We start from the raw sequence: 13,746 nt of genomic DNA, 5'->3' as shown, positions 1-13,746 counted from the left end.
CCTGGCCCTCCGACGCTGCAGAAAGCCCACCTGGCTGCTAGACCCTGGCATGGCTGCCTGCCATGGCCCAGCCCTCTGGGCCTACAACAACGCCCTGTTCACGGAAGATGACCTCCGTAACATCACACGGGTTGGAGCTGCTACGAAGGAGGGACAAGCACGCCAGGTCGGTGCTACGAAGGAGGGCCAGGCAGGCCAGATCGGGCGCTTTGGACTTGGCTTCAGCTCTGTCTACCGTGTCACAGATGTACCAGCAGTGCTGAGTGGGGAGACGCTACTCATCTTTGATCCCAATGGCACCCATCTGGGCAAGCACATTCCCAGGCCCGGCTGCCCTGGCATCCGCCTGGACTTCGCCAGACGACCACGCATCCTCCGTGCCTTTGCTGAGCAGTTCTTGCCCTACCATGGTATTTTTGGGTGCCACCTGCCCGAGCCAGGACCGTTCCAAGGGAGCCTTTTCCGCCTGCCTTTTCGCACTGAAGAGGAAGCTGTGACATCACAGATTTGCTCAGAGGCCTTTGGTACAGAGCGCATCCAGTCCCTTGGTACTGGCTGACACAGCCACCTCTGCAGAGGATACCATGCATCTGGCTGTGCTGCAGCGAAAGGAGATCCGAGACCTGGGGGCTCCTGGGGACCCCCCAAGTTGGGCAGCCATCGAGCAGCTCACAGCCTGTGAGGAGGCGTCCAAGACCACATGGCACTACCTAGTTTTGGTGTGTCAGGGGGATGGGGAGTTGCTGGAACTGTTTCACCGGAACATGCAGTCAGGGCTCTGTCCTCTGCCTCCCATGGCTGGTGTGGCTCTTCCCCTTGCCCTTACTGAAGATGGCAAGTGGGTGCCACATCTGGGTGCCGAAGAGGGGCAAGTCTTCTGCCACCTTCCCATGCCAATCACCTCAGGGCTACCAATCCATGTGCATGGGGCCTTCAGCATCCTCTCAAACCGCAAGGGGCTGTGGGATGTGGCAGAACGGGGTGAGTGGAACCGGGTCCTGCTCCGCAATGCTGTGCCGGTTGCCTGGCTCCAGGCACTGGACCACCTCCGTGCCATGCATGAGGCAGGCGAGTTGAAGAGCTATGAATATCATGTCTTCTGGCCGGATGCTAACACTGCCCGTTATCCTTTTACGGAGGCTGTGACTGGTTTCTACCAGGCTGTGGCAGCCAGGAATGGCCCCAGGCTCTTCTCCGATGGCTGCTCGTGGTGCTCACTGCAGGATGCCCGCTTCCTGCACCAGGCTGTGGTCAGACACCCCAAGCTGGGTGCCGTGGCAAAGCGTGTCTTTGCCATCACCCTGCCCCAGCCTCTGTTAGCTGTGGCCTTGCCAGAGCAGGTGCAGAGGGGCCTCGGGAAGGCAGTGGATGTTGGCACCTATGACTGGCCCCGCTTTTACTGTGAGCTTGTGCTTCCCAACTTGGAAGACCTGTCTGTTGTTGACCGGGACCCGCTGCTTCTCCATGCACTGGATATGTCTTTTTTTCATCAATCGCCTGGTGCATCCCCGAGGCCGCACTGCCACTTTATATGACCCTAAGGACGGGCGCTTTCCCACCGGGGATGCTTTCCTTTCCCCAGAAAGACTAAGCCGTCTGGAGATGCTGGGCATGGTGAAGGACACAATGACCCTGCCAGAGCTGCTGGAGCGGGCAAAGACAGTGCAGTATATCTGGACCAAGAACTGTGCCCAGGGCTGCCAGAGGGCTGCCTGCATCCTTGAGCTGCTTCAGGATGCAGTGGAGGAGAGGGTGAGCAACACCATGCAGGCGGCTTTCCAGACTGTGCCCTTCCTCCCTGGTACACTGCCCACTGGCGAACATGTGCTGTTGCCAGCTGCCCAGCTCTACCATCATCTCCAAGCCCCACTAGTGGGCCTCATCCACCCTATCTTGGCTCCTAAAATGCTGGGAGAAAACTTCAGCCTCCCCAAGGAGGTTGCATCCTTCTTGGGGCTGGCCCAGCAGCTACCAGCAGCTACAGTCCTTGAGCAGCTGCAGGCACTGAGCTGTAGCTCCAATGCTCTGCCTTTGGAGAACCTGCAGAACAGCACCCAGTGCTGCTACAGATACCTGAACATGCTGCTCCAGAGAGATCAATCCAGCTGGAATGAGGTGGCTTCTGCAGTGGCCCAAGAGATGCCCTTCATCTTGGTGGGCTCCCACTTTGTGCCTGTCACAGCTGTGGCTGAGACCCTGTCATTTGAGGCTGCCCCATATCTTCACCAGCTCCCAGAGCAGTACCAGCCCTACAGGCATCTCTGGAAGTGCATGGGGCTGCGCCACACATTCACCTGGGATGATTACGCTCAAGTGCTCTGCATCCTGGCAGAGAGGTATGCTGGAGAGCCACTGCCTGCCACAGAGCTGGCTCTGGCCTTGCGGCTGCTGTCCTGTGGCTTGATGGCAGATGACAAAAAGCCAGATGCCTACCAGACCCAGCAACTCTTTCTACCTGACCAGGAGGGTATTTTGCGTCCACGGGATAAGATCTACTTCAATGATGCACCATGGATGCCAGTGGACAGAGATGTCCTGCTGTGCCATGAACATCTGTCCCGAGCCACAGCCCTACACTGTGGGGTGCCTACCACACGCCACCAGGCACTGGAGAAGAGCAGGCTGCTCACTGAAGGTCTGAGCTGCTGGGCACAGCCATTTGGTGCCCATGAAGACTTGCCTACACGGCTGAAGAACATCTTGGGTGAGTATTCAGCAGCTGTTCGTGATATGGTGACAGAGATGCTGCAGAATGCGGATGATGCTGGTGCAACGCTTGTGCACTTCGTGTGGGACCGCCGGCAGCACCCAGTGCGTGCCACTTTTAGTGAGAATTGGAACTTGCTGCAGGGCCCTGCCCTCTGCATCTACAACGACAAGCCCTTCCATCAGCAGGACATTGAAGGCATTCAGCGTCTGGGTTTGGGTGGCAAGCAAGGCCGGCAGGATGTCACAGGCAAATATGGCCTTGGCTTCAACACTGTCTTCCACTTTACTGACTGTCCAGCCTTCCTGACTGGAGACAGTGCCCTGTGTATCTTTGATCCCCATCTCTCCTACGTGCCCGGAGCCACAACTGAGAGGCCTGGTGGGATGTTCGCTGTCAACCATGACTTGAAGAGAAACTTTCCAGATGTTTATGACACCTTCCTACCCTCCCACTTCAACCTGAATGAGGGTGTCCTTTTCCGGCTGCCCCTCCGTACTGCAGTTGGGGCTGCCAGCTCCAAGGTGTCTGACTTTGTCGTGCGGGACCAAGACCTCATGGACATGGAGACAGTACTGGCTGAGCAAGGTGAGGACTTGGTGCTCTTCCTCCGGCACCTCCGCACTGTGATCTTCTCTGAGATCCCCCCAGACGGGGAGCAGATGTTGGAGAGGCTGTGGGTGGCCACAGAGCTGACAGATGGTGATGCAGAGCTGAGACAGGGCTTTCAAGCGCAATTGAGCCAAGCCATGGATGGGAACAGCCCTACCTCTGTCTCCTATATCATGAGAGTCAAAAAAAGCAATTCCAGGGCCAGCACCATTTGGAGGGTGATGTCCCAAATTGGGGTGCAGGAGGGGTCTGAAGAGTCGCCGGTGCTTGGGCGGCTGCCCTACGGGGCTGTGGCTGCCTGCCTGATGCCATTGAGCTTGGACAAAGACATGGGCAAAGCTTTCTGCACCCTCCCACTGCCACTGACCACAGGACTGCCTGTGCACATCAATGCCAACTTCTCTGTGGATGCAGCCAGACGCAATCTCTGCCAGGACTCAGACAGCACAGAGGCAGCCTGGAATCGCTTCTTGCTCCGGCATTTGGTGGCTCCTCTATACTGTGCCTTTCTCAGCAGGCAGAGGGAAGACCTGGGGCCTGAAAGGCTCCAGTTCAAGTCCCTGGAGGCCTGCCAGCAGCACCTGGCCTTCTGCTACCTCCAGTTCTTCCCTGCTGTGACAAAGGTGATACCTACTTTTCAGGACCTGGTGAGGGATGTCTATAGGCACCTCAGTCATGCACGCCTGCCCCTGGTGCCTCTGTACCGCGTGAAGTTCCCTGACAGTGTGGTGTCAGTGACATGGGCATGCCCGGGTGGTGGGGATGTGCTAACAGAGCCATACTTCCTCAAGGTGATGCCTGAATCAGCTCTCCAGGAAGCACTGCAGCACCTGAACATGAACCTGGTGCCAGCATTCACCAACCTGCAGCAGATCTATAAGGAGTTCAATGAAGCCAAAGTGGAGGCAGTTGCCTTTCAGCCAGCCTCTCTCCGGTGCTTCCTCAAGGCCACCCTGCGGAAACGCTGCCTGGAGCCCAAGGAAGAACTGGAAGGCCTGCCCTTGCTGGCCACACAAGATGGCTGCCTGAATGCCTTCAGCATCCAACATCCAGTCTTCCAAAGCTCCTTTGCCTACCTCTTCCCCCGCCACTGCCACCTCTTTGCCAACGATTTATTTTCTGCCTTAAGACTGCCTAGCTTTGTGAAGAAGCTTTGCCTCCCAGAGGCCACACCACTCATCCAGGTGGCACTGGGTCAGCTGAACTGGACCACAGAGGGGCAGGAGTGGCTCAAGGGGCTGTGGCATTTCTTCAGGTCTATGGTCCTCACAGAGGAGGACATGAAGTCATTCACAGATTGTCTCCAGGATGTGGGGGTGCTTCCTGTTCAGGGGCACAAGACAGACTCGAAGCAGCTACTGCCCCTGTCCTCCCTCCCCAGGGTTCTGTTTGACTGTGACACAGGCGTGGCCAAGGTGCTGCACAAACTGGGCATCCCTGTGCTCCAGAAGTCGCTGCTGCCTCCTGACTTTGCCTACGTCTGGCTGAAGACAAGGACACTGCAGGACACAGAGCCCAGGGCTGTGCTGGCCCAGCTGGCGGACAACAGAGCTTGTCTCTGCTGGAGTGACTTAAAAGAGCAAGATGTGATATGCTTGCTGAACTTTGTGCAGGGAAAACTGGATTCAACGGCACTGTGGCAGCTCCAGCTCCTGCCTCTCTTCCGGAAGTATGGCGGGGACTATGTACCCGTGGCACCCTACCACAAGGTGCTGTTGGTCAACAGCCAGTTCCCAGAATTGCCTCCAGGTGCTCAAGCCCTGTACAACCTGGATGGGAGCATATTGCTGCTCACAGCAGACCAGGTCCACCAGCAGCTAGCCAGGAATTTGCAGTGGAAGCTCATAGATGACCAGCAGCTCTTCATGACCGTGGTGCTGCCCCGGCTGTCCCAGCTCACAGTGCAAGAGCTTATGGAAGCTGTGCGCTTGTTCTTTGCCCTGCAACGAATCGGTGGTGTTGAGTTCAAGGAAGATGTTGTGGCAGCTTTTCAGACCGTGGCCTTTATACTTGATGCCCATGGTGTGCCACGCCAGGCCTCCTACTTCTACAGTGACATGTCCTCCTTTTGCACTCTGCGACTCCAACACCGCTTTGTGCCTGAGTCTTTCTTTATGGAGCTAGATTACAACTCGGGAGCTGTTAAGGACTTCCTGCTTCAGGCAGGTGTCCGCACCAGCCTCTCTGTGGAGGACTTTGTGGCACTGGCTCAGGAGATAGAGCATGAAGCTACTCAGACTGGGTGCTGCACTGAAGACCTGCTGGTGCGACAGCAGGAGATGCTCAACCAGCTTGGCATCCTGTTGGAAGATACCTTGTCAGGGGATGTCCTGAGGCAAGTTGCCTCAATCCACTTCCTGCCTCCACTGGACATCCCCCCAAACTTGATGAACCTCCACCCCCCTTTTGCAGCCAGCACTAAGCCTGTGGCCCTGAAGGGCAGCATTTACCACTGCCAAGAAGACGTGGCTGAGCTCCTGTGGACATCAGCCACAATCCTGCCAAAGTCCTTTGAACTCAAGCAGGACCTCCTGGAGGCCATGGGAGTCCTTGTAGATATACCCACAGCCCTGGTGGTGGCCAACCTGGAGCAGGTATGCAGGGCAGCCTGCCGGACACCACAGCAGGTGAACACACGGGCCAGCGTGCTCCAGAAGGTGTACAAATTCTTGCAGACCCGTCTGAAGGAGGTGGACACAGGGCACCTCGCCTCATTGCCTGTGGTGCTGGCCAAGTCAGGGGACATGGTCATGCCATCGCAAGTGGTGACATTGCTCCCGGATGAGACTGACTTTTACCCCTATCTCCTCACGACTGACCCCCATGTGGCTGTCTATGGAGACCTCCTGCAACACCTTGGGGTGGCCCTGCTCCCCACACTGACTCACTACAGCCATATCCTGGCCCAAATCCACCAGGAGACCCAGGTCAGTGGGACCCTCAATGCTACCCAGAAGAAGACAGTCCTGCTGGCCACACGGCACTTCTTCCAGCTGCTGCGGGACACACCAGCATGCCCTGATTTCTCCACTGTGACTGAGCTGTACTTGCTGAGCACTGCTGACTGCCTAGAGTCATCCCACAAGCTATACTTCAATGACTGCGTGTCCTCAAGCACCTCTAGGGCTGTGGGGAAAACCTTTGTGTTCATGGCTGAACTGCCGGGGACTGGGTGTAATGCCCGGTGGCTGCTGCAAATGCTACCCAAGCACCTGCAGCCGCGGACACTCTCAGAGGTCACAGAGCAGCAGCTGGAGGAGGGCAGCCTGCGGCCATGTCGCTATGGTTCTCGCTGCCCTGGGCAGAGGCGTCTGCAGACCCTCCTGGTCTCACCAGAGTTTAGGATGGGGCTGGGGGCCCTGCTCCAGTGGCAGAGCCACAGGGCTATGATAAGAATGGAGGGCGATGATGGCTTTGTAGCGGAGCAGCTGAAAGTGCAGTGCTGCGAGGACATCCGCACCGTGCTGGTCCACTGTGGTGCAAAGGTGGAGGGCAGCTCCCAGCCACGGGTCATCCATGTGTGCCTGGTGGGTGGTGGCCAGCGGCTCCTCTACATGCGGCATGCAGGTATGGTGCTGGACCGGCACCAGCTGAGGGTCCTGGAGACGCTAGCACAGGAGATCAATATCATCCTGGGTGGACACCTGGAGGCACCTGCCTTGTCAGTACTACGCGAAATGCTGGCCTGCCAGGAGCCACGGGATGTCATCTGTGTTCTGGAGGAGAATGATGTGGCACTGGGGGGTGCTGCACCAGAGCCAGAGGAGGTCATGACACCAGAGCTGGAGAAGAGGCTGCAGGAGGAGGCTGTGGCAGAGGGGAAGCCGTGGAAGGATTGGCACAGCCTGACGCCAGAGGTGAAAGGCGATGTGGATCACAGTGTGCTGTGTGCTGTCAAGCAGCCAAGGGTGCTGTGGGACCCCTGCAGCCCTGCAAGCGCTGCCCAGCACGACTGTTCGCGACAGGAAGGCCATGACTCCTCGTTGTGCAATGAGAAGGCCATGTCCCAAACTCCATCCATCCCAGAGGCCCAGCGGTGGCTGCAACAGGCCAAGAGTGACCTGCAGGCAGCCCACAATGACATCAGGTGCTGCTGCCCCAGCTGGGTCCTCCTCAAGGTGCACCAGACCCTGGAGAAGGCATTGGTGGCTGCCATACTTTGCCATGGTCAGGCCTTCAAGGCCCCAGTGGGGCTGGTGGGGCTGGCCCAATGGCTGGAGGCAGTGGAGCCAAAGCTGAGGGGCTTGGCAGAGGATGTGGAGTGGTTGCGTGGCTGTGGCATGGATGGCAAGGCCACACAGTACCCGAGTTGCCATGCCTCCCCTGCCACCCCCAGCAAGGCCTTCCACAATGCAGATGAGGAGGAGGTACTGAAGCGGGTGCAAGGAGTACTGGACAGGCTGCAGGACCATGTGGGCAGAATGTGAGGATGTCCCCACAGCCCCACTGGCCGCTGGGCCACTAGACCACCACAGACCCACCACAGACCTGTTGTGGACTTACCATGGACTTGCCACAGGCAATTCCAGACTGTCCAGCCCTGCTACGGGGTGGTTTGAGGGCAGATAGAGGGCCTGGGCCACTGGAAGTCATGGGTTAGCACATGCCGTTGGTGTGCTTTGAGAGTACAATAAAAAAATATAATAAACTACAATAATAAATGTTGCAGTTCTGGTAGATTCTTCACTAACAGTGTGGTCAGGGGACATGGAGAGGTCATAGGTGACTGGGGGTGTGTGGAAGGTGAAGGTGGTGATGAGAGGGTTCAGAGGACTGTGGTGGGTTGACCTTAGCAAGCCATCAGGTGCCCACCAAGCTGCTCTATCACTCCCCCTCTTTGACAGGACAGGAGGAAGAAAATAGGATGAAAATCTCATGGGTCATGGTAAGGACAGGGAGATCACTCACCAACTACTGTCACAGGCAAACCAGACTCGCCCAGGGGAAATTAATTTTAATGTATTGCCAATTAAACAGAGTAGGATAATGAGAAATAAGAACAAATCTAAAACACCTTCCCTCCACCCCTCCCTTTTTACCGGGCTCAGCTTCACTCTGACTCTTCTACCTCCTCCCCAGAGCGGTGCAGGGGAGCAGGGAATGGGGGTTGGGGTCAGCTCATAACACTTTGTCTCTGCCGCTCCTTCCTCCTCACGCTGTTCCCCTGCTCCAGCATGGGGTCCCTCCCACGGGAGACAGTCCTGCACTAACTTCCCCAATGTGGGTCCTTCCCATGGGCTGCAGTTCTTCAAGAACTGCTCTGGCATGAATCCTTTACATGGGGATGCAGTCCTTCAGGAATAGACTGCTCCAGCGTGGGTCGCCCATGGGCCACAGGTCCTGCCAGAAGACCTGCTCCTGTGTGGACTCCTCTCCACAGGCCACAGCCCCTACCAGGAGCCTGCTCTGGGCTGCAGCTCCTTTCAGGGCATCTCCACATGTTGCAGTGGGGGGGCCACCATGGGTTGCAGGTTGGATACCGGTTTCATCCTGGTCCTCCATGGGCTACAGGGCAACAACATACATCACCATGGTCTTCAGCAGGGGCTGCAGGGGAAATCTCTGCTCCATCACCTGGAGCACCTCCTGCCCCTCCTTCTACACTGACCTGGGTGGCTGCAGGGCTGTTTCTCTTGCATATTCTCACTCCTCCCTCCCAGCTGCTGTTGTGCAGCAGCTTTTACCCCTTCTTAAATATGTTATCACGGAGGTGCTACCAACATTGCTGATTGGCTCAGCTTTGGCCAGTGGCAGGTCCATCTTGAAGCCAGCTGCAGCTGTCTCCGGCCAACATGGGGGCAGCTTCTGCTGTCTTCCAACAGAAGCCACCCCTGCAGCCCTGCCGCCACCAAAATGTTGCCACATAAACCCAAAACAAGGATTATGAGGTGGTGTCAAGGGGAGCATGGGGCACTCAAGAGGGTGTGAGGCAGGTGAAGGAGCAAGAGGAGCTTGAAGTTTCAACAGGCTGGGGTCATTGCCATAGGCCCAGAGGCCACCACCAAAGTAAAAATTTGATTGTGTTGGTATGTTGAGGTGAAACATCATGATAAGGATCATGAGTCCAAGGTTTGCCAAGCTGCCATGGCATCATCTCCAAGTATCAGGTGGTCCCTGCCATGAGGGCAAAGGGCAGTTCGTTGTGCTTTGACCCTGCACAGCTTTGTCCTCCCATGGGTAAGAAGCAAGTGGGAGGCTGAAGAAGTCCTGAACACCATGGTCCTCCTTGAGCTTACAGGGAGGACGTTCCTTATGTCCTGGAAGTTTGGTTGCTTCTGCAGTTTGTGGATGAAGTGTCCAGTGGAAAGAGAAGGGGCAGGGTGCCTGTAAACCTGGACATGTGTGTTTGTCAGCCATTTGTGGAAGTAAAGTCCAGGAGTTAGAGCATGGAGTGTGTCCTCATGCCTTGGTCACCTGTGTTCTCCCCGGGGCTCTGGGTATCTTGGGGCTTCTTCTAGCTAATCAGCAAGTCACACCTTGCTCTGCAAAAGGCACGAGCATGGTAAGAGTAGTGGCTAATGGGGCACTTGAGAAGACCCTGAGGAGAAGCATGCAGCTATATAGGAGATGCATTAGGAACCCCCTGCCATAGCAGAAGAGAGGAACATTCACCTGCAAATCCAGTTGCTGCTCTTCTTGGCTGCTCTCTGGGGACAGTGTTCCCTTTCCCATCTCTCCGTCTTCCTCTCCCTCTTTTTCTCCCTCTCCTTTCGGTCTCGTTCCCTACCCCCAACATAACTTGTGCCTAAATCTACAATGTCTGACGTCAGCTGTAGATGTTCAGCTCCAGGTTCCTATTTCTGAAAGTGATTTTGAAATCAACTCTCACTGAAAAAAAAAAAGGATTCTCCACCACCCACCCATCTCTAAAACTCAGTTCCTAGCATCTTTTTTCACCACCACAATTTTGGTTTGGTTTTTTTTTTGCTTTTAACAATTGCAAAGTAGGGTTTAGGTTTTGTTTGCAATGAGTAAACGTCCCTCCTGCTCCCCCTCTTCTTCTGTGCTGAAGTTATTCTGTGGTGACTCATATAGAGCTTAATGTTTTAACCAGCGGGAAACTCTGGCTCCCAGGTGCTGACACAGCTGATTCTGTCCTGAAATAAATGTTTGTCCAAACCTCGGAACAGCCGAGCAGGAAACGGCTGTGCTGGAGGCAGTGTGTGACGTTTGTCTCAACTGTCCTCAAGACTTCTGAAAAACTTTTTAGCCTCTGCTGCGCTGTGATGGGGTGACCCTGGCTGGATGCCAGGCGCCCCCCAAAGCCGCTCCATCCCTCCCCTCTTCAACAGGACAGGGGAGAGAAAAATCTATCGAAAGTCTGGTGGGTCAGGATGAGGACAGGGAGAGACCATTCACCAGCTACCGTCATCAGCAAAACAGACTCAGCTTGGTGAAATTGGTTTAATTCATTGCCAATCAAATCAGAGTAGGAGAGGATTAAAAAAAACACTGAATCCTAAAACACCTTCCTCCCACCCCTCCCTTCTTCCCGGGCTCAACTTCACTCCTGAATTCTCTCCCTCCTCCCCCCACGAGCAGTGCAGGGGGACGGGAATGGGGTTGGGGTCAATTCATCACACGTTGCCTCTGCGCTCCTTCCTCCGCAGGGGATCTACGCTGAATCACTTGATGGGAGAAGGAGCCCTGTTGGCTAATGGAAAGGACCGTGGCTCTGCCCTCTACCCAGGAAGAGGCCTTCTAGTAAGGCTTCACTGCATCCTTCTTCAGGGTCAGTCTTCTAGTTGACAGTCCTTCTCACAAGTGGTTTATACATTCACATGGGCCCTGGAAACAGTACTTAGAGAATGCTTGGATTACAAAAGCATAAAAGCAGTCTGCTGACCGAACAGGGAGTCAGCAGTGTCAGGAAGAAGAGTGTAAAGAATTAGAGTTAAAATGATCATTAAGATAATTGCATCAAAACCTCTCATTTGCATGATCAAGGGCAAGTCATGAACAGTGTTTGTGTTCCCAGCAAAAGCCGGGAAGGAACAATAACATTTTAGAGTATGCTGGAACTCTGGCAGTCTCTCCTTCCACTCAATTGCCAATCAAATCAGAGTAGGAGAGGATTAAAAAAACCACTGAATCCTAAAACACCTTCCTCCCACCCCTCCCTTCTTCCCGGGCTCAACTTCACTCCTGAATTCTCTCCCTCCTCCCCCCACGAGCAGTGCAGGGGGACGGGAATGGGGTTGGGGTCAATTCATCACACGTTGCCTCTGCGCTCCTTCCTCCGCAGGGGATCTACGCTGAATCACTTGATGGGAGAAGGAGCCCTGTTGGCTAATGGAAAGGACCGTGGCTCTGCCCTCTACCCAGGAAGAGGCCTTCTAGTAAGGCTTCACTGCATCCTTCTTCAGGGTCAGTCTTCTAGTTGACAGTCCTTCTCACAAGTGGTTTATACATTCACATGGGCCCTGGAAACAGTACTTAGAGAATGCTTGGATTACAAAAGCATAAAAGCAGTCTGCTGACCGAACAGGGAGTCAGCAGTGTCAGGAAGAAGAGTGTAAAGAATTAGAGTTAAAATGATCATTAAGATAATTGCATCAAAACCTCTCATTTGCATGATCAAGGGCAAGTCATGAACAGTGTTTGTGTTCCCAGCAAAAGCCGGGAAGGAACAATAACATTTTAGAGTATGCTGGAACTCTGGCAGTCTCTCCTTCCACTCAGCGAGGAGGGGGCTTTTGTAGGCTTAGGATAGGTGGTTGAGAGTGAGGATTCCTGGCTCCTCTTAGTCCAGCCCATTTCTCCAGCCCATCAAGGTCCCTCTGAATTGCAGCCTTTGGTGCATCCACCATTCCTTCCCCTGCCCATGTTGACTGTGACTTTGGTGACTGTGTGACCCATGTCATTAAAAACCAGCAGTGTTGGCTCCAGTACTGAGCCCTGAGGGGGGCCACTGGGGACTGGCCACTTCATGCAACTGATCCACCAGTATGCAGCCCGCTGGTTCAGTCAGTTTTCCACTCACGTCACCCTTCAGTCCCTATCTCATCAGCCTGGCTATGAGGAGATGATGCGATGCGACTGTTGAATGCTTTGCTAATGTCAGGTAAACAACAGCACTGATCTCCCACTATTCATGGAGCCACTCATTTCATTGCAGAAGCAAATTTCCCCTTGGTAAATCTATGCTGGCTCCTCCAAATTCTCTGCCCTCGTAGGTGCTTGAAAGTAGGTTCCAGGAGGATTTGTTCCATCACCTTCCCAGGGATTGCAGTGGAGTTGACCAGCCTGTAGCTCCTCAGACCCTCCTTTGTGCCCATCTTGAAGATTGGTGTAATCCCAGTACTCAGGAGCCACCCTCTAGTGCCATGATTTTTCAAAGATGATAGACATCCAGAGGGTTGTGCTGCCACCCAGAGGAACCTTGCCAGGCTGGAGAAATGGGCTGGTAGGAACCTTGTGAAGTTCAACAAGGGGAAGTCCAAAGTCCTGCACCTGCAGAGGAAAAACACCAGGCACCAGTATATGCTGGGGGCCACCCAGCTGGAAGGCTAAAGCCTAACAGAAAGAGCCCTGGGGGTGCTGGTGGACACCATATTGAACACAAGACGGCAATGTGTCCTGGCAGCAAAGGCAGCCAATGGTGTGCCAGGCTGCATCAGGAGGAGGGTCGGTGCAGGGGGAGGGAGGGGATCCTTCCCCTCTGCTTAGCACCGGTGAGGCCACCCCAGAGCGCTGGGTCCAGCACTGTGCTTCCCAGTTCGAGAGAGGCAGGGACGGACTGGAGAGAGTCCAGCAAAGGGCCGTGGAGGTGATGGAGAGGCTGGAGCATCTCTGCTGTGAGGAGTGGCCGAGAGCTGGGGCCGTTCAGCCTGGAGCAGAGCAGGCTTCGGGCTCTCATCAGTCTGTATAAATACCCGGAAGGAGGGTGCAGAGAGGACATAGCCCGGCTCTTCCCAGTGGGGCCCATTGCTCCATATGGCAGCGGCAAGCCTGATTTCTTTGGTCAAGTGGGTCACACACAACCTCTTCCCCAGGACATTCCCGGCCCTGGCAGATCCCCAGCACTCTCGCCCACCCCTCCAGAGCCAGCCCAGGGGAGGTGGGAAGGGGCCTGTGGAGACACCCTCTCAAAGCCAGAGTGGCGAGAATGGGTGACCCACAGGCGAGTGGTAGCCAGCACCTCGTCTTGCAAGCTTTGCTGCCGGGCCGGCGGTGGGATGGGTCCAGTTCTGGGAAGCCTGGCTTTCCCACCGGGTGAAGGACAATGTTGGTCTTTGCCTTGAGACCCTTTGCCCAGGGCCCTTTCTCCTCAGAGACAGCTCCCCCAGAAGCTCTGCACGACTATGTGCTGTCACTGCACCGGGGATGGACAGTGGCATCTCAACCTGGGCACCGCTCTCTCACGTGTGGCTGGGGCCTCGTCTGTACCGGGTACACACACACAGGGACATTGTGGAGGCCCAGAA

At 55.4% G+C, this 13,746-nt stretch overlaps 1 protein-coding gene across 1 annotated transcript in view; it reads left to right on the top strand.

Annotated features, from left to right (window-relative positions):
* LOC104125270 (sacsin-like) overlaps positions 1 to 7,938 on the top strand; it is a 17,777-nt gene extending 9,839 nt beyond the window's left edge. Inside the window, 2 exon segments of the mRNA XM_035893095.1 lie at positions 579 to 1,483; positions 1,485 to 7,938. Coding sequence (XP_035748988.1) covers positions 579 to 1,483; positions 1,485 to 7,746 — 7,167 coding nt within the window. The 3' untranslated portion in view covers positions 7,747 to 7,938.
* The last annotated feature ends 5,808 nt before the right edge of the window (positions 7,939 to 13,746 follow it).

This window comes from Egretta garzetta, unplaced genomic scaffold (genome assembly GCF_000687185.1).
Source record: "Egretta garzetta isolate BGI_Z169 unplaced genomic scaffold, ASM68718v1 scaffold440, whole genome shotgun sequence".
Taxonomy (NCBI): Eukaryota; Metazoa; Chordata; class Aves; order Pelecaniformes; family Ardeidae; genus Egretta; species Egretta garzetta.
The sequence above is the reverse complement of the archived record's forward strand: the minus strand, read 5'-3'. Positions and strand labels throughout refer to the sequence as shown.